This window comes from Phyllostomus discolor, chromosome 3, assembly GCF_004126475.2.
Source record: "Phyllostomus discolor isolate MPI-MPIP mPhyDis1 chromosome 3, mPhyDis1.pri.v3, whole genome shotgun sequence".
Lineage (NCBI taxonomy): Eukaryota > Metazoa > Chordata > Mammalia > Chiroptera > Phyllostomidae > Phyllostomus > Phyllostomus discolor.
Genome location: NC_040905.2, coordinates 214,708,146 through 214,728,276, shown reverse-complemented (window position 1 = coordinate 214,728,276; position 20,131 = coordinate 214,708,146). Strand labels below are relative to the sequence as shown.

At 65.1% G+C, this 20,131-nt stretch overlaps 1 protein-coding gene across 15 annotated transcripts in view; it reads right to left on the bottom strand.

Annotated features, from left to right (window-relative positions):
* The window catches only part of CACNA1B (calcium voltage-gated channel subunit alpha1 B), a 125,686-nt gene that overhangs the window by 95,703 nt on the left and 9,852 nt on the right, over window positions 1-20,131 (bottom strand). For all 15 annotated transcript variants that reach the window (XM_036022523.1, XM_036022528.1, XM_036022522.1 and 12 more), the window contains exons 4-6: window positions 9,183-9,274; window positions 8,310-8,462; window positions 6,354-6,544 (exon numbers count right to left, since the gene is read on the bottom strand). In XM_036022523.1, the coding sequence (XP_035878416.1) occupies window positions 6,354-6,544; window positions 8,310-8,462; window positions 9,183-9,274 (436 nt within the window). The remainder of the gene's footprint in view (window positions 1-6,353; window positions 6,545-8,309; window positions 8,463-9,182; window positions 9,275-20,131) is intronic.

Sequence of the window (20,131 nt, the reverse complement as noted above, 5' to 3'; positions counted from 1 at the left end):
GCAGGGCCCCCCGGCCTTGGTTTTGCAGCACAGCCCACGGAAGGGGCAGCTCCTCCGAATCCGGCCAATTTCTGGCTGCCGCTTGTGCCTGTGGGGCCCAGGCAACCCGGCTGACAGGCGGGGAGCCCTGCGCTCCCCTCCCCAGAGGCAGCTCCAGTCTGGGGCAAAGCCCCGGACAGGACAGAGGTGGGGGGCGGCGGCCCTGGGGGACCCCGACCTTCCAGCATCTGGGGGGACTTACAGACTCTGCCCTGAAGGCCCTGGGCCTCTGGACTGACGGCGACGGGTGGCTGCTGATTCCTGGGAACCAGCCCCCAAACGGGTGCCCCGGATCACACCCTGCTGAGCCTGGCGGCTGCCTCAGCCTCGGAAGCCACCCCCCACCCAGGGACCCTCCACGCCCTCCTCCGTCCCGGCCCCCGCCAGCAGCCAGGCCCCTCTGCTCTCCGCTTCGGACCAAGGCAGACGGGACTTCCCCTCCTAGGAACACGGAGCGGACACCCTCTTCCTACTCCCCCACTAAGGAGGACGCAGGCCCTGGCCGTCACGTGGACAACAGAGGCGAGACGCCCTGGAAAGGCGGCAGAGAGGAAGGGAGGGAAGCAGACCGGCCGGGCCCCCGGGGCCCCAATGCGCTCCCCGGGCCGCCGCTCGCCCGTTCGCCGCTGGGTGGGCCCCAGGCCTGCAGCTGAGGCCGCGGCAGCCGAGCGGCTCCGGCCAAACACCGCGGGGAACTGCACAGACCGGCAGGGAGCCCGGACTTCCACGGGCCCAGGCGGCGGCCAGGCCACCAAGCCACCCGCGCCCCCAAACCAGGGCCGTGTCCGGGGGGAGCGAGCAGGGAGTTGGGGCGTTCCCCTGACAAGTGGGCACCGAGGCCTCTCCCCCGTCCCCCCCTCGGTGGGGGGCCCTGAGCCGCACGCCCACAGGGCGGAGGTGAGAAGACACACACCCGTCCCGAGCTGGGTCGGGGGGCCTAGGCGGGGGTCAGGGCCGTCACCCCGGCCCAGCAGTAAGGGGTGGCCCCCCACCCACGTGGGGAGAGCAGGGAGCCTCGCCCACCGCCCAGCTGGGGACGCGCCCTACAGGCGTGTGGGGGGGGCCAGAACCATGGCCCCCGCCCCCCGGGAGTCTTCAAACAGACCGAACTGGACGGAAATGACGACACGTCAGGTCTGAAGAGCGCAGCTAAAGCAGAGCCCAGAGGCCAGTCTGCGGCGTCGGCCACACGCGTCACCAAAGGGGGCCGACCCTCTCAAACCCTGAGACGGTCACCTGAGCTCGCTCACGCCCCCGCCCCCGGAGCCGGGGGAGGGGCAGCATCAGCCCAGAGCAGGAAGGAAGCAAACAATGAAAACGAGAGCTGACATTACCAAAGTTGAACTTCATTATTAATAGTTTTGTTAAAAATAGTACAGAAAATTAATTTTTAAGCTGGCCCTTTGAAGACCATCAGTTACGCTGACACCCCTCTGACAGAGCGAGAGAAACGGCCGAAACGCACCCTCCCCTCGGGACGAAGGGGCAGCCGCCCCCGCACCCCCCCCCCCCCCCCGAACCCACAGGCCCCGCTCGACGAGGCTGGAGCAGATCCGGCTCTCAGCACGCAGACCACCAGGACCGGTCCAACACAGGACAGACCCGTTCCACGGTCCGGTAGTTGCTAAGGGAAGTCAAGTCGCGATTTAAAAAACTCCCCCCAAGAAGGTTCTGCTGACGACTGGAACAGGACCGATGGTCTAGAAACAAACCCTACGTTTGCGGTCAATGACTTTTCAACGAGGGTGTCAGTTCAGGTCAGTGGGGAAAGAGCAGCCTCTTCACCCAGCGGCGCGGGACGAGGGGTCTCCACACCAAAAGCAGGAGGCCGGACCCCCCCCCAGGTGCAGAAGCCTGCTCACGGCGGGCCGCAGCCCGCGCTGCGAGGGGGGAAGCAACAGGACTCTGCGGAGGGAGCTCGGGCAGGGTCTTCGCGGCTCTGGGTTGGGGCACGGGTTCCTGGACGAGCAGTAAAAACGAAAGTGGAAAAATCATCCGTCAAAATAAAAACCTTCTGTTCTTCCCACAACGGCATCGGGAGAGCGAAAAGCCGACCCGCAGGTGTGAAAGTGCCTGCAAACCGTGTACCGGATCAGACCCGTGACGTCTAAGCAAGTCCTACAGGTCAGTAGCGAAGGGACACGTAACCCGGCGTGTGAGCGAGCGAAGAGTCTGAGCACGCGTGTCTGTCGGACGACGCAGGCCCCGGGGCAGGCAGAGCAAAACCGAAACGAAACGGCCCCCGGGGGCAGCGCAGCGGCGCCGGAGAACACGAGAGCCCGGCAGGAGACGCCCCGTCCCCGGGGGCCGCGGGCAGAGGGGCGCCAGCAGCGGACACACGAGGGAGGAGCCTCCGCCACGAGTGTCGTGGGGAGCCAGGACCGCGGCGCCGTGCCACTGCACATGCAGCACCCGCGTCGGGACGGCTCGGGTGGCACCAGCGACGCCCCGAGGGGCACGGGACTGCGAGAGAACCGCTGGAGGAAGGGCAGGCGCTCACGGCGCTCTGGAGCAGCCTCAGTTTCCGGAACAGTCCAACGCGCAGCTGGGATGGGGCCCGCAAGTCCCGCTCCCGGGCACTCACCCAGACGAAGGAAAACCTGCGTTTGCACAGAAGTTTGCACACGAATGTGCACAGTGACAGTTTGCACACGGATGTGCACAGCGACAGTTTGCACACGGATGTGCACAGTGACAGTTTGCACACGGATGTGCACAGTGACAGTTTGCACACGGATGTGCACAGTGACATCATTCCCAACAGCCCCAGACGGCGAGAACCCAGGTGTGTGGTAACCACAGGGAGTGTCCATGACACCGGCTGGCCCACCCGGCCCCCGAGACGCCTCAGCCACCACTGCGTAGCCCGGGGGAGTCCCAGCCAGGGCAGGGGAGTCCCAGCCAGGGCGGGGGAGTCTGCACCACACTCCTGAAGTGGCAAACCCACGGAGTCGGCCCCCAGGCCAGCGGTCCGCAGGGACACAGGAGGGGACCCTGCAGGCAGGGTCACAGAGCCTGCGTCTCCCCTGCGTGTGACACAGGCTGGTCTCGCGGCTGTGGCCGTGAGAAGAAACACGGCAAGGATTCGAGGGGTCTGCAGTATTGCTTCACCCATCTCTCAAGACGTTTCATTGTAAAAAGTCGGTCCCCAGATTCCCCTGCACAGCCTCTCCCTCCCAGCTCCAGGTCACAGAGAAAACCCAAACCTCAGAGCTGACGCAGCACCCTGTCCTAGCCCCGCCCGGCCCTGCCCCGCCCCCTCCCCCTCCTCAAGCCCCAGCACTCCAGGCGTCGTGCCCACCCTGCTCTGGGCAAGTTTACCAGCATCTTCCCTGACCTCCCACGGCCCCTGACCTGGCTCACCACGCTCTTGATGTGCCTGCTTTGCTCTGCGGGCCCTGAAGGTCCTCCTACCCCCACCCCAGCCCACCACGGGCTCCTAGTTGAACGCCAGGCCCCCCCCACCCCCAGCCACAGGCTCGGAGACGGCCCCAGGTCTCCGTCCATGCTCTTTGCCCGGCGACCTCATCCGCCCACATGACCTTCCGCCCCGCTGGCGACTTCACACACACGCCCTCAGCCCTGCCAGCCCCCATCTGCCACCTGCGCACTCGACACCCCACTGGGACAGAGGGGTCACTGAAACGTGCCGGGCCGAACCAGAATACTGGGGCGCCCCCGGTCTCTGCAGAAGCAAAGCCGAGCCGACACCTCGCTTACCACTCTCCCCGCTCAGTGGAGGGCACCCGCTTCCCCGCAGCTGCCCCCTTGCCCCCCATCCCAGCGGCCGGCAGGCAGGCCAGCCCCGCGCTCCCCGCAGACACCCGGCCTCTGACACTCCCCCCTCGGGGCGTGGCGAGGCCGCTGCTCGGTGCAGCGAGCACGTCAGCACCTCACGTCCATGACCACAAACCAGCACGGTCCCCCCGCCAACGTGGGGTGGCCGTGGCCCCGGCAGAGAACCTGGACAAGGGCTGAGCAGCGGGAAGCCCGACGATCACTTCAGACAGAAGAGTCTCAGTTCAGTGACCGTCTCCGTCCCAGCTGCTGCTGAACGGGCCGGCATGCTCCTCAGGGAGGGGCCAGGCCGGCAGATGACCATGGGGGGGGGTGCACACAACGCCCCCCCCGTGCCCCCAGGCCCAGCATCGGCCCTCCTGCCGCAGCCGCCTGGCGGGCTGCACTCCCAGTGCCGCCACAGCCTGGGAGGGAGCAGGGCACAGGCCAGCTCTCCCTTCTGGCCGCTGCCCCGAGGAAACCGTCCGTCTGTCCGGGCCCCAGAGGCGCTCACTGCCGACTCGCTCACCTCCCCGAACCCCGGGAGCCCCTTCCCTGCCCCTGGGGAGGGCCCCCACCACCACCAGGTTTCCAGGGTCCTCTCTGAGCACATGTTCCCACGGAGACCCCGTTGTCCTCTGGCAGAACGGAAGGGGCCGTTGGCTGCCCACTGGCCCCTGGCAACAGCTGACCTGCCAGCATCCCGCCACTGGGCTCCTGACACGGCGTGTGCCCCTCGGCTTGAGGAGCCCACTTCTGGGGGGCCGGGGCGCCCCCACTGGGCTGGAGGCGAGGGCAGCCTCTCCCTGCAGAGAGCCCTCGTCAGACACCCCGACTGCCTGCGACCGACCCGGACCCCTCGGTGTGGACAGCGGCCACCTGCTGTGGGCGCCCAGGTCACCGTCGCCGCATCCTGGTGCCCCCCCCCCATAGCCACTGGGGCCTCACTCTCAGGGGTCTTTCCAAGCATCGCCCCATCGAGCCCCCTTTGAGCCCGCAGGTACCAAATGCTGCGGCTCGAGCCTCGGGAGCACCCGGCACCCCGTGGGGCCTGTGCGGGACAGGCTCTGCGGCCTCTCCTGACAGCGTCTCCTCCTGCCCCCACCCGGTTCTTGCGCCCCCCCCCCCCCCCCCCGCCACCGAGGGGCCCGGACCCCCAGCTCGCGGCCTCCGGCCAAGCCCCGGGGAGTGCCGGGGGCGGTGCAGGCGGCCCTGCCCCCCCTCCTCCGGGTGGGGCTGGCAGGGATGTGACCAGCGCAGGGCTATTTTTAGGGCCCGTCTTTGTGGAAATTGTTCCTTGATCTGCTGCGGGGAGAGAACAGCCAAGCTCCTCGTCATCGCTTTTGTCCCTCGATCACACAGAGCTTCATCAGACAGGACGCCCACCGCTCGGAGGAATCCAGTGCAGCAGACTCGGGCCAGCTCTCCCGCCAGCCGCCGGCTCGCACCCACCCGGCACCCGCTCCGTGCCCGGCCCCAGGGCCCCCCCAGCCCCCGGGCCCCCAGGGGAGGCACAGAGCACAGGGGCCCGTTGGCCCCTTTCCTCCTGTGCCCTGCCACGACCGCCCCGAGCTGCCGGGGGCTGTGGGTGCGGGGCTCCAAGGGCTTGCTGCCCAAGCCGCGCAAGCGAGGGCTCAAGGGGAAGTGCCTTGTGTTCCAGAGTCCCCCCCCCATGGCATCTGCACACCCCGCCAGCCCCACCCTCCCAGCCAGAGGCCTCGTCCTGGCTCCCACGCACCTTCCAGCTCCACCTCCAGAGCCCCTGGGGCACTGACTTAATTGTTCTCCGGCCCCAGCGGTTCCCAGGGCTCCAGGGGTAGAAGGTGGCTGGGGGAGGGAGCTGGGGGGCAGGTAGGGGAGGTGATCACATTTTAAAAAGACAGAGGTCTGGGCAGCAGCATACGGGCCTGTGGCACAGGGATGGTAGGAGGGATGGGGGTCACCGGGCCGCCCCCAGCCCGTGCCACCAAGCCCGGACTGCCCAGTGGGTGGCTCGCTGTGATGACTGTCTGGGCCGGGAGCCACGCTGAGACAGCGAGGACACTGAGGAGGACACAGGCGCACCCTGGCTTCCCGCGTGGTGACGCACGTGTCCCTGAGTCCTACGGCCAACCGCTGCTCCGTCATCCCCAGGCCGCCCGCTGCCCCCTTCTCCGCCCGGAAGGCCCAGCGGGGACGCTCAGCCGGTCGTCCACGGCCATCGACCCACCAGCCCCGAGCCCCCGGCTGGACCCATCGGCCATCTGAGCCTCGGCTTCGCCTCCCTGCAGCGGGTGGACGCCCCTGGGTCGTGGGTGAAACGCCTCCCACCGCTGGACCGGGACCACACTCGTCTGCCTTGGCCCGCCTCGGGAGAACCTTCCGGGGCATCGCCTTCTCAGAGCTCCACCCCCACCCCCAGAGGGATCGCAGTGAGCCCGGGGCGGGGGGTGGGGGTGGGGTGCGGGGTCTGAGGAAGGAGCCCAGGGCCGGGCAGAGGCTCCCGGCCAGAAGCACCACCCATGGGGCCCAGAGCCCCAGGGCCCAGGCGGACTCACGTTGTAGAGGATGTCGGTCCAGCCCTCCATGGTGATGCACTGGAACACCGTCAGGATGGCGAACAGGATGTTGTCGAAGTTGGTGATGCCGAAGTTGGGCCCCGGCCAGTACTCCCGGCACTCGGTGTCGCCCTCGCACAGCCGGGCAGGGGCCTCCTTGCCGCAGGGGAAGTCGCCCACGGGCTCCGCGTCTGCGCACGGGAGGGCGGGGCTCAGGCCCCGAGCTCAGTGGCACCCAGGTCTCCGACCCCTCCCCTCCCGGACGGGAGACCCTGACCCAGGAGGGCAGAGAGCGGTACCTGTGGAGCCCCCACACTCCCTGCCGCCCGCCCTCGTCTGCAGCCTGAGCTCAGACCCACCCCCGCCCTCTGCCGGAACCGCCTGTCCCCGCTGAATGTGCCCACTCGGGACTCCTTCACCTGGACACCAGAAGCCACAGACTCCTCAGCCCAGGTTCCCCCCCCGCCCCACGGCCCAACTGCCACGTGGCTCTCCCAACAGGAACACCTGCCCGTCACTCCGGAGCCAACACCACGCTGGCCTCGGCCACCGCAGTCCCAGTGCTCCTCAGGCAGGGGACCCAGGGCCACCCCCCACACCGAGCCCAGAGGACGCCTGGGGGACGCACTGACTGGCCCCCCCCACACCGGGGCGTGCTGCGGGCAGGAGCCCGGCCGGCAGCCGGGGCCGCACAGAGGGACTCGGAAGAATCGCCAGAAACCAGTGCCAAGCTCTGCGGCGAGATGCCAGCGGCACGTGCCAGGCCCCTCCACTCCCAGAGCCCCAGTGGGAGGCACGAAACTGGGTTTGTTAGCACCCAGAAGCCCCGCCCACCGACACGGGAGAACTTCTGGGTGGTTCCGGGAGGAAACCGACACTCCCAGGGTTGGAGGCAAAGCTGGGCACACGGGCTTATCCTCCTTCCTCCAAATATCTTAGTAAACGCTCGCGGGGAGGCCGGGGGAGTCACTGCCTGCAGCTCCCCGTGTTCTCCGGAGCAGTGGCTTCTCTTTCCTGCTCTCAGATCCCGGACGGACTGGCCACCACTTCCCGGTCTCCCAGCCGTGGCGGTCAGAGCCACGTGACCAGAAGTGACCGACTGCAGGTACCTTCGTCTTGTCCGTGGCTTTGAAGGGAAAGCCCTCAACACTCCCAACAAAGAATGACGTTTGCCAGCCCTGGCTGGCGTAGCTCAGTGGATGGAGCGCGGCTGCGAACCAAAGTGTCGCAGGTTCGATTCCCAGTCAGGGCACATGCCTGGGTTGCGGGCCATGACCCCCAGCAACCGCACATGGATGTTTCTCTCTCTCTCTCTCCCTCCCTCCCTTCCCTCTCTAAAAGTAAATAGATAAAATCTTTAAAACAAGAATGATGTTTGCAGGAAGCATGGGGAGTGCTGAGAGAACCCCGTGTATTTGCAGTTTGGTCAGAGACTGTTAGGACCCGAAGCCTCAGGAAAAGCTCTTCTCCACCACCAGGACGGCCACGTGCGTCCTTGAACACGTGCGCAGCTCCAGCCACAGCTGGTGCCGTCCCTTGTCCCTGCCTGTCACCCCCTCAGCCCCGTGTCCTCGCCCCCCGCAAACCCATGGGCCCCACAGGCCTCGCCTCCCACAGCCCGCCCCCGGAGCCCTGGGGGTCCGGCCACAGCCACCAGGACGCTCAGCCTTGCGGCGGGAGCCCTGGCCAGGCGGCCACGCAGCTCTCCCTCACTGCACGGACACCTGCCCACTGTCCCCTCGGGCCTCCCGGCCAGCACTCGTGAAGCGGGCCCCCAAGGCCACTGCACCTCTGGTACCCTCTCGGCTCCCTTCCCACAGTCACTACAGCCTGCACTTGTCCTCTTCACGCGTCTGCATTCAGCAGGCCGGTTCCGCGCACGTCCCCGGCCGGGCACCTGGAGGCCCCGGCTGCTAGAACAGGCACGTCTCCTGGACAGACAGGGGTGGGCCTCACCTGTGCTGTTGGGGAAGCAGGCCTTGTGGAATTTGCCCATGTAGAACTCGAGGCCGATGATGGCGAACATGAGGATGGCGAAGAAGAGCAGCAGCCCGATCTGCAGCAGCGGAACCATGGCCTTCATGATGGACTTGAGCACCACCTGCAGACCTGGGCCGGAGCGGGCGAGAGCGGGAGTCAGAGGGCGGGGCGAGGGCGGGGCGGAGCGCAGTGGGGCGGGGCCCGGAAGCCCTGGGGGCGGGGCGGGGAGTCGTGAGGGCGGGGCCCGGCGTTGGGGGCGGGGCCGGGAGTCTGGGGCTCCGCGCCCAGCAGCGAGGACCGGTGAGAAGCAGGGAAGGAGCCTGGAGCCTGGAGCCCTCCGAGAGAGGACCGAGCAGGGCCCGGGAGTCCTCGGGGAAGGAGGGCGGAGCTGCGCATCGCTGGGGCGGGGACAAAGCCTAGGGGTCTGGGGGGGGGGGGGGGGGGCTGAGCCGTGTCGCAAAGCCGGGGGAAAGAGCGGGGTGCAGGGGAGCAGAGGAGGAAGCCCGGGGCGGAGGGGGGGGGGGGGGGCTGTGGAAGATTCTGGAAGGGGAGCGCAGGGAATTGTGGGAAGGAAGAGCGGGGAATGCCGGAGGGAAGGGCAGGGATGCTGGGACCATCTGGGCGGGGACCACCGAGGACACGGCCCGGCGCCCATCTGGGGAAACCGAGTCCCCCTCGGCCGCCCGCCGTGTGGAGGACACCCCCCCAGAAGCCCGCTGCTCCGGCTCCGCCCGGCACCCTGGGGTGGAGAGCAGCGGGCTCACGAGCTCACAGGCCCCTGGTCCGGCCGTGGCCGTGGCCGTGGGTGGGGGGGAGTGGGCTGGAGCCTCCGGGTTCCCCCAGACTCACTCGGAATCCCAGACACCAGCTTGAGGGGCCTCAGCACCCGCACGGCCCGCAGCGTCCGCAGGTCGAAGTCGGTGCCGGCCGTGGCCAGGATCCTGGCAGAAGCAAACGGTGGGGGGGGGGGGGTGAGAAGGCAGCACCCCCTCCCACCACCCTCCTGCCTGTGTTCCCCACTGTCGGGGAGCACAGCGCTGGCCCGGGGTGAGGCTCTTCTTGCCCCCGTAGTGTCCCGCGGCTGTACCAGCACAGCCAGCACTGGGCGGCCCTTGCTTCCTGCCTGGCACCTGGGGGGGCCTCGGATCTGCCCTCCGGCGGCGTCCAGGCCTGCAGCGCGCCCCCAGAGCGACCCCCCTGCAGCCCAGCTGCCCCCCAGGAGGTGGTGGTGAGGAGCGGGCGGGAGTAAGATGGAGCTTGAGGGTCCTGGACAGATGGCCCCTCCTCACTGGGCCACAGGTTCCCATGGGCATCAGGGCCAGAAGGTGGACTCAGGAAAACCACCCCAATCAGCTCCGTTCCAGTGAAAACAGGCTCCAGCCTGAAGCCGAAAGGTCAGACCCCACCCCCGCCTCGGCTGCAGCACACCCCTCTGCGCCCCTCCCCCAGGCGCTCTGACGGTGTCCCCTGAGCCCCTGCTCCACCTGTCCTCGGTTGCTTCAGCTGTGTCCACCCCAGCCCCCATCCCACATCCCCTGAAGACGCCGAGAGGGGCCTTCTCCCTCCCCGTTCCCACACTCGGGTCCTGTTACTACACGGTTTCCCTTCCTCTCTCGCCCTTCAGTCTTCTCTCGTCTTCTCTTAGCTCCCGGGAGCCACTTCTGGGTCTTGCCAGCGTCACCTCCTCTGCCAGACTCGAAAAGCGGACCCCAGGGCTCACTCCACATGGAACCCCCCGAGCTCTGAATACCACAGTGTGCTTATTACCCCCAGCCGACACATTTAGCTCAAATCTGGAATTCTGGGCTCAGGTATCCAGCTGCATTCCAAACATTTCCACCTGGTTATTAACCAAAAGCCTATAACATTACACACCTAAAGAACTCCGTTCCAAACTTTAACGCAAGTATTAAAGATGTCCCTGTTTCTAGCTGGCTGGCGTGGCTCAGTGGATTGAGCACCAGCCTGCGAGCCAAAGGGTCAAGGGCTAGATTCCCAGTCAGGGCACATGCCTGGGTTGTGGGCCAGGTCCCCAGTAGGGGGCGCACGAGAGGCAACCACACATCGATGTTTCTCTTCTTCTTCCTCCCTCCCTTCCCAGCTCTCTACAAATAAATAAAATAAAATATCTTTAATATCTTTCAGTCGCCACGCAGTCACACCGTGGCGACCGAAGAGCCTCTGACTGGCAGTCTCGCTCCTTCCCAGCGTCCCCCCCCCCACCCGCCCCCCGCAGTGACGCGTCAGCTGCTACCGAGGCCAAAACCAAGGCTTCGACCAGATTCCCTCCCCCCTTGCGGCCCACAGCAGATCTCCAGCAATCCTGTGGGCGGCGCCACTGAAACGCTCCTGGGAATCTTGGTGAAGACCGATTTGTGGCCCTAACTACACTGCAGTGAGGAATGACATTTGAGGGGGGGGGGGGCTGGGGTCAAAATAAGATCAAAACCCTCAGGAGGGAAAAAAGAAGGGCAACAGGAGAATCCATTCCAAACGACATCCCACCGGGCATGAGAGGGTCCGTGCCGAGAGGCACTCAGCTACTGGGATCGACCCTTGGAAAACGAACTTTGCTCAGTCGAAATCAGGAAACTGTGAAACAAAACAGGCAGAAACTGGAAGTCCTGGCAGCAAACAAATAGTTACTGAAATATCAATAATAATAATGAGCCACCATACTCTAGGCTGTGACGTGGTTTGACAGTATTAACGGTTTAGAAAACGGAACTCAGACTTCACCCACAGAGTCAGGAAGACAGAAAAACAGTGAGACAGAAGGTAGGTGATCACACACCAAACGTGAGTTCCAGGAACGAATCCCAAAGAAGCAACGTCTGAAGGGACGAGTGAGAAATTTCCAGAATTACAGACTCGAGTTCTCAAGTTTAAAGTTCACTACAAGTGCCACTCAAGTGTGACCTCACTGGATGTCCCTTCGCCCCAACTAATCTACACATTCAGTGCAGTTTCTGCAAAAACCTCAACATATCTTGTATGTGGAAAACCCTAAATCTGTAGAATATCCACCAAAAATTACCGTAACTAGTGAATTCAACGTTTCAGGATATAAAGTCAGCACAGAAACAAGCTGTATTTCTATGCACCTGCCATGAACAATCAAAAAAATTTTTAAACCATTTATAATAGCATGAAAAAGAATAAAATACTTAGGAGTAAAACTAACCAAGGAGGCGAAGGACTGGTGCACTGAGAACCACAAACACTGCCAGAAGGACACTCACTCGTGAATTAGGAAACTTAGTGTCGGTAAGATGTTGACACTCCCCAAAGCGACCTCAGGTTCAGCGCAATCCCTATCAAGTTTCCAGACGTCTTTTTCAGAAATAGAAAAACTCATCCTAAAATTCACATGGAATCTCAAGGGCCCTATAAGCCAAAAGCAATCTCGAAAAAGAACAAAATTGGAGGATTTGCATTTCCCGATTTGAAACTCACTGTCCTTAGGTGCAGGTCCTCCACTTTGTTAGGTTTATTCTGAGTGTGTTATTCTCCGTGTTGCAATTGCAAATGCAACTGTTTCCTCGTTTACTTTTCTGATATTTCATTGTTAGCGTGTAAGAATGCAACAGACTTCTGTGTGCTGATTTTGTATTTTGCTATTTTATCGTATTTGTTCAGTGTTTCTAGTGGTCTTTTACTGGAGTCTTTAAGGGTTTTCTCTTTCACTCCCAGTGTGGGTGCCGTGAATTTCTCTCTCGCACCCCACTGCTCTGGCCAGGGCTTCCGCACCATGTTGAGGAGGAGGAGTCCATGCTCACCAGCATGGACGGCCTGGACTTGTTCCTGATTCTAGAGAAAAAGCTTTCAGTTTTCACTGCTGAGTCTGTTAGCTGAGGGCCTGTCCTGTGTCTTCGTTATGTTGGGGTACCTTCCCTCGATGCCCATCTTACTGAGTTTTTCCATCATAAGTAGATATTGTATCTTGTCAAATGCTGTCTCTGCTCTATCGATATGATCATCTGATTTTTATCCTTGGGTCCTTGGATGGACGACTGGCTAAAGAAGAAGTGGTACAGCCCTGGCTGGTGTGGCTCAGTGGATTGAGCACCGGCCTCCAAACCAAAGGGTCACCGGTTCAATCCCCAGTCAGGGCACCTTGCCTGGGCTGTGGGCTGGGTTAGGGGCGTGTTTCTCTTGCACATCCTGTTTCTCTCCCTCTCTTTCTCTTCCTCTCTCCCTCCCCCCTCTCTAAAAATAAATAAAATCTTTTTTTTTTAAAGAAGAAATGGTACATATATGCTACGGATACCACTCAGCCATAAGAAAAGAGGAAAGACTGCCATTTGCGACAACACGGGTGGGTCTTGAGAGGACGGTGCTAAATTTAAGTCAGGCAGAAAGGACAAGGACTGTGGTTTCACGCACATGTGGGGCGTCACACAGAAAGCAGCAGCAGACAGACCAACTCACACGCACAGTCAACAGCATGGTGGTCACCAGAGGGGAGGGGTGGGGGAGGATGAAGAGGGGGAAGGGGACCTGACCTTGGGTGGCGGGCACACAGGGCAACCGGCAGATGACATAACACAGAAGTGTTCGTCTGAAGCTCAGGTCATGGAATTAACCAACGTCACTGGTCACTCCCCCTCCCGTCCGGCTTCCGGTCCCCCAGGCGTCTAGACACCCGCTGGCAAACCCAGAGACCTGGTCCGGGCGGCATCTGGGCCCCGGCAGGGGCCCCGCGGCGATCGCCTGTGCACCTCGCACTCAGCCCCCAGGAAGCCTGGGGTGAAACGTGGGAGAGTTCACGTGGACCGCTCTTCCTGCATGTGTGCGGGGCTGCCGGTGGGGAGAGTCCGCCGGACCCACCAGCAGCAGCGGGCCTGAGCGATTCCGACCGTCCACACGTGACGGGAACAGCGGCTTAGACTTGGGGTTCCGGGTTGGAAATTTTACCAGTTGGTGGAAAACACCAGAACTGTTAAGCGGCTGTGAGGTCCCCTGAATTCACACTCATGCACTGGGCACACCACATTCACACTTCATGGGAAGGTCCGGTTACAGTGGATTTACAGATGAATTGTAAACGTTTGACACAATTACGTTTATGAAATGGGATGCAGTACTATTAGAGTCTCCTTCAAAATCACTGTTAAAAATCTCCGAATGGCCCTGGCTGGTGTAGCTCAGTGGATTTAGAGCGGGCTTCGAACCAAAGCATCGCAGGTTCAATTCCCAGTCAGAGCACATGCCTGGATTGCAGGCCACGGCCCCTAGCGACTGCACATTGATGTGTGTGTGTCTCTCTCTCTTTCTCCCTCCCTTACCTCTCTAAAAATAAATAAATAAAATCCTTTTTAAAAATTGCCAGATGCATACACATAACTTTTGTAAGCTGAACCTAAAATGTCTCCACTTTGTTGAGAAATAATCGCGATACCTCACTGTGTAAGTTCAGGGTGCTCACCCGCCCGCTCATCCGCCCGCTGTGGCAGGGCTACGCCGTGGTCCAGCCCACGTCTCCCCCAACACGACACAGAGTGGGGCGGGGGGGGGGGGGCGGGGCAGTGCCTCCCAGCAGCGGGACACTCTGCACCTTCCTCTCTGCCTGCCGCCGGGGGCAGCCCCCCCTCGCGTCCCCAGCACCCACAGGTGTGCGCGCACCTGGCGGCACCTTCCCGCAGTCCCTGCCCCGACACCCCCTCGTCGCCGCTCGTCCGCCTCTCCGTGCGTGGGCGTGTCTGAGCGTCTGAGGGTGGGTTCCAGGTCCAGTGTTTGTCCTCCTCTGACTTGCATCACTCACTCTGCACGACGCCTTCAAGGTCCAGCCCTGTGGTCACGGGCAGAACTAAGGGTTTTTAAAGAGCCCTGTCCTTAGATTGGGAACTTTAACAAATGGAATGTTGACTTTTTTAGGAAGCAAGATCTTTTCTGCATGATCTTTTCAGTCCACTCTCGCAGTGCCAGCAGACCTGCACCGATCAGGAGGGGCCCCCTTTAAAGCCAGGTGATGAGATAAGAACTGCTACCACGGTTCTCCTCCAGGCTCGTCTCCAGAGCCCCGGCTGACGGAACGGAACGTGAACAGGAAGTGGGAAAGGAGCGTCGACTCCCGAAGACCACGCCCCCCGTCCTGGGCTCGGCCGCAGCCCCTGCCCTGCCTGGGCTGCCCTGTGCGGCCCGAATCCGGGCAGCGCCCCCAGCCGGCCCACCCCCACTCCAGACACCTGGCCCATCGAGTCAGGCAGGATTAGGAGGCCGCAGTTGGGACGAAGAATAACCCCACGCAGCCCTCTCGGGGTCGGCAACAGCACAGTGCCATGGCCACGGGCCCGGGTGGCCGCTGCAAACGACAAGAAGACACTGAACCGGGGTCCGAGACGCGATGCGGACAGACAGGTGTGAGCTGACTCGTGCACAGCCTGGAGGAGCCTCTAGAGCCCCACGGCGGGTGGAGAGCCAGACACGCAGGGCCCCGTGCTGGGACACGCGTGCATGGGGAGCGTCCGGGCGGACACTCCCATGGACTCGGGGAGTGGGGCGGTCATGGCTGGGGCCCGGGGGCCTGGGGCGAGGGTCAGGACTGCGCACAGCCTCGGAGGACAGTGGACCGGCTCTGCAGGGAACGGGAGGAGGTGCCGGCCGGGCCGCTCTGCGAACATGCTGGGAGCCCCCCGAGCTGCACACGGAGAGGAACAGCCTGTGGGCTCCACCCCAACACGCTGCTATACAAGAGGGAGAAGGTGAGACGCAGCATTTTATGTGAGTTATGGTTACAGCTACATAACACACGCAGCCCGGAGCACGCATGTCGGGATGGCGCGGGCTGTGCACCCAGGCCCAGCAGCCCAGCGCCCCCCTCCACACATGGACTCGGGGACGCCTGCTCAGACACACAGCACCACGGGCCCGCCGCGGGGCCCACGTGTGGGCAGGACCAGGAGCCGCAGGCCACGAGCACACACAGACACGCAGACACGCGGCGGCCAGGCCGGCGGCCCCACTCGCAGCGGCACCCACAGTGAGGGCACGCCCCCACACACTTGCAGCCGCCACCCGGCTCCCCGAACCCCAACCCCGGATCTCACCCGCAGCCCCCAGACTCGGGGTCCCACATGTCAACAGCCGTTGATGCAGGAGCCCCTGGGTCACCCCCAGCCTTCCCAGCCCGGCCACACGCCCCCACGGGCCACGCGTTTCTGAAAATGCCAGAGGGGACCAGGGACCAGTGGCTGCCATTTGTCTGTGAGGAAGCGGCGAGACCAGAGGAGCCCCTGGCTGCCCCCGTCGACCCTAACCCCGACCCCACACACCTGGCGGTCACCGCCTGCCCCTGCCCCTCCTCCTCCTGCTTGCTGCCGCTTGGGGGAAAGGACCCTTCCCTCCCACACCACCCCTCAAGGGGTCCATGCAGAGCCTGGGGGGCAGCACAGACCACCCGGGCCCGCACCCCCAGCCCACCTTCACGTGCTCTGGAACTACTGGGGGGCTGCCGGGACCCCGGCTGAGGCCAGCGACGGCCGCCTGAGAGGGCCCCACCCGCTGGGCGCCCGCCCAGCTCACTGCGGCCTCACAGTGGTCCCCGGGGAGAAGGCACTTGTCACCCTGTCCTGTGCCGGGTGGGGGCACCCTCTGCCCTCCCCGCGCCCACCCAGCGGCTCTCGAGTCTCTGGCTCCGTGCGTCCCACAGGGAGCAGACAGCTGACAGGGCGGCCACGGGCCTCCAGCTGCCCAGGACACCTGCTCCACACTCTCTGCCCCGCCCCGCCCCGCCCCGCCCAGAGGAGGCCTCCGCAGCGCACGCCCAGCCCGGCTCACCCCGCACGGCTGAGGGGCCTCCAGGCCAGGGCTGCAGCAGGGCTGCCGGCCCCCGGCCCTGCCCAGAGGATGGGAGCTGAGGGGCAGCACCAGGAACTGCTTTGTCACCGGCTTTCCAGGTGCTGCTTCTAGCCCGGGAGGCTGCTGGCGTTGCCATGGAGACAGCCTGTCGGCCTCAGCCTCCCCGCCCCCACTGGGCTGGGCAGGAGCGCAGGCCCAGGGCCCGGCAGGCCCCCCTGCACCAGAGCTGGCCGGAGACCCCGGGCCAGAGACGGGCCAGCCGGGCCTGCGTGGGCGCCTCTGCCCGAGCACACGCCTGGCACAGGGCGGCTTGCACATGTCACGCAAACAGAACCCCGCAGACTCTGCCGCCTCCCGGGGCTCCGCGGGCCGAGGTCAGCACTGGCGCAGAGGCCCGGGGCCAGGCTCAGGTCACAGCCCGGTGCCCGAGCAGTGACCCCGGCACACGGCCGTGTCGCAGCCCCTCCCCCCACGCAGGGCAAGGCCCAGAGCCCTGGTCCCCTCAAGGGTCAGGACCAGACACTCAGCTAAAAAAGGCTTAGATAACAAACAGAGTCTCAGAAAATAAAGTGAAAATGTCCAGGTTCCAACCAAAACCCACTCAGAACGCCGTGGACACCCAAGAGCAGATGACCCTCGCGGCAGCCACCCCACCCTGAGGTGTCAGAGGGGTCAGAACCCCCTGTTCTTCCACCAGCAGCCGCCCCCGTGCTGGGACAGGCAGAGCCCACCTCGGAGACGCACACCAGGACGCGTGTGGTGGCAGCCGAGGGGAGGGCTGAGGGGCCGAGGCCCCCAGCAGCCGAGGGAAGCGGGGAAGCAGCCCAGTGGCCGCAGGGAACACAAGGCCGGGGGAGAGGCTGGAGGGAGGGGGCGGGCCCCCAGGGCCGGCAGGGACAGAGCTAGCGGATCAGAGCCCGGGAGGGCGCGGTCCGACCAGGGCCGAGAGGCTGAAAACTCCCCAGAGCTGACAGGAGACCGAACCCTCCCCATTCAGGACGCTGAGCGAGTCCCCAAGTGATGGCCGCCAGGAACCCGCAGCGAGACAGATCGCAGTCGGGAGCCAGACACCGGGGAAGATCCTGACCGTGACGCTGGGGACTCGAAAACAGAACGAAGAGGCCAGTCGGACCCGAGCGGAGTTTGTGCGGAAACATTTCACAGGACGGACAGACAGATGGCAACGGAGCCGCCCACCCAGGCTGTCTGACCTCCCGAGAGTGGGGGGCAGGCACAGCGGCCACACGAAGTCCACTGCTCTCACAGGAGGCCGGGAACGAGCGCGGGGACAGCGCCCGGGGCCGGTCCCGGTCCCGGCGAGCACCCGGAGGTGCGGCTCGCACACGCACAGCAGGCGGGAAGGCCAGACGAGGGACGGGCCGCGGCCGCCCCGACACCAGCAGACAAGCAGCCGCCACTGGGCCCGGCAGCGTCCCTCGGGGGACGGAAGCCCCCTCGCACCACCGCCCTGCACGCCGGCGAGGGGGCGGCTTTGTTCGTGACGCTTCAAGACCTGGGAGCCCCCGGACGCCCCTGAGCAGGGGACGGTCGAACAGCCGGTGGCCGGACGCAGCACACCACGGCTCAGCAGCAGAGACACCCGTAACTGAGGAACTCCGCCTCCCTCCCTCCCACACTGGGTGCAGTGGGAGAGGCGGCCCCCAAAGGTGCGACCCGATCCCCACAATGTCCTGGGAACGACAGGATCACAGACTCGACTCGCAGAAGGGGCCCTGCTTGGGGGCGGGGGAGGGGCTGCAGGAGGCGCCGGGGGAGAGCCGCTGGGGGAGAGCGGCTGGGGGGGGGGGGGCCGGTCGCCGGGGGAGGGGCCGGTCGCGGGGGGCGGGCGGCACTTCCTGCATCTCACGAGTGGACCATCAGCTCGCGACAGGTCTTCACCTTCTCAGAGCCGGTGCTCACAGCGACAGTGGCTCCGGGGGCCGCGGGGTTACGGGACTAGAACAGCAGCTGGGCCCCGCCCAGACGGGCCCAGTGGTGGGAGCACCTTCCCGATAGCCCACAGGCCGAGGGTTCGATCCCGGGTCTGGACGCGAGAGGGAGGCACCCAATCGTCCTTTCCCTCTCCCTTCGTCTGTCTCTGAAGCAACGGGAAAAAATGCCCTCAGCCGAGGACTTAGAGAAGTCGGAGCCAGCTTCCACTTGTATTTACCCACTCGCCCATGCAGAGCCGGCCCCGCCGCTCCCCCCGTGACTGACTGCAGCTCTGGGGGAGACCTAAGGACCGCAGCCCCTGTACCTCCTCCCACCCAGCACAGGGGGGACGCCCTCCCTGCGGACGGTGCAGGGCCCAGCCCCCCCACTCAGTCCGGGCCAGGGCCAGAGGGCAGCTGGGAGCAGCGGGGCCGCCCCGCCGGCTGCACCTGCAGCCCTGGCCCTGCGGGGACCCCTGGGCCTCAGCCCCCACCCCCGTGGAACCACTGCACCCAGTGCCCATCGGTGACACGAAGGAGGGAAGCCCGTCACGGAGGCCACCAGCCCCCACGCCGCGTTCCCAGGACGAGGTCCCCGGACGGCAGGCGGAGCGGGAAGAGACGCTGCAGGCCCCCGGGGACTCCCCCGCAGACCGGGGACTGCACCACGCCCAGGGGACCCCGCGCATGGGCTGATCCAGGCAGGGAGGGCCCCCCCGGGGGCGGGGAGCCCTGGCTCAGCCCACCCTGAGAGCTCATCTGCTGGTGCTGCTGTGGCTTCCTCAGACCCTGAGGCCAGGCCCCGGGAGGGGAGACGAAGGACCCAGGGTCAGGACAAGGGCACCAGGGGGAGGAAGGTGCTGGGTTAGTTAGCAGGGGCCCACAACACGCCAGCCGCACGGACAGGCGGGGCCTGGGGTTCGTCCCATCGCCACCGGAGCCCCAGGGGTGGACTCGGGGGGGTGGACTCGGGGCCGCACAGGCGTGGGGAGCTCCGACTGCTGCCCGGGGACCAGGCGCAGCGCCGACAGGTCTGAGGGAGAGGCTCGTCCTGCAGCCGCAGCCCCGGCGCCAGCCCCGGGTGGGACTACACTCAGAGACGGGCCCCGAGGCAGGTCCTAGGGTGGACCCCAACCTGGCAGGGCTGGTGTCCCCGAGGAAGGGACATGCCCAGAGCTGTGATGCCACAGTGCGGACACCGCGACCTTGGACTGCCCGCCCCCAGACCCAAGCCAGCGCGCCTGCGGTGTGAGCCGCCTGCCTGGGCCTTCTGTCCTGGCAGCAGGAGGGGGTGGCTGCATGGTCTTCCAGGAAACAAGGTCACCGAAAAGAAGTGGGGCGCTGGGGAGCTGGCCAGAGCAGGGAGGGCCCCTGGGGTGAGGAGGGGTGAGGAGGGGCCAGCCCGGCGGGGCGGGGCGGGGGCGGGGGCGCAGGGGCAACAGGGTGGTGGAGCCAGGGCCGCGCAGACAGGGCAGGGCCCTATGGGCCCTGGCTCCCCAGGCAGAGGGCCCTGCAGGGGGCGCTCTAGACCAGCTCCCCAGGGAGGTTCAGGGGAGGGGCGGGGGCTGAGGGACAGCACACCCGGGGGCGGCGGGGGGGGGGGTGCAGAGCTGGAGGGGAGGCTCCGTCCTTGCCCCTGCTGCCCCCACAGGCCAACCAGAAGACACGGACAACCATTCTTCCTGGGGGTGGGGGGTTGAGGGCAGAGCCTAGAGCTCAGCAGCAAAACCAGCCCCAAGCCCAGGGGCCCCGCCCTGGAGCTGCAGGGGTGTCCGCAGCCCTGGGCGCAGGGTCTTGCCCCCCTCCCCAAGGCACGGACTTGGCTTCCTGTGACCTTGGCAAGTGCACCGACCACGGGACCCAGGGGGAGGGTGCCAGGCCTGCACGCTGTGGGCCCTGGGAGACAGCACCCAGCCTGAGCCAGAGGCCCAGCCCCTCTGCGGGGGCCCTCCGGACCTGAAGGACCCGCTGCCGCCCCCAGCGGTTGCATCAAAGCCAGTGGAAAAGCGCATCGCTCCCTACAGGCTCCTTCTCACAAGTCGGCAACTAGTTTAGAGGCCATCTGCC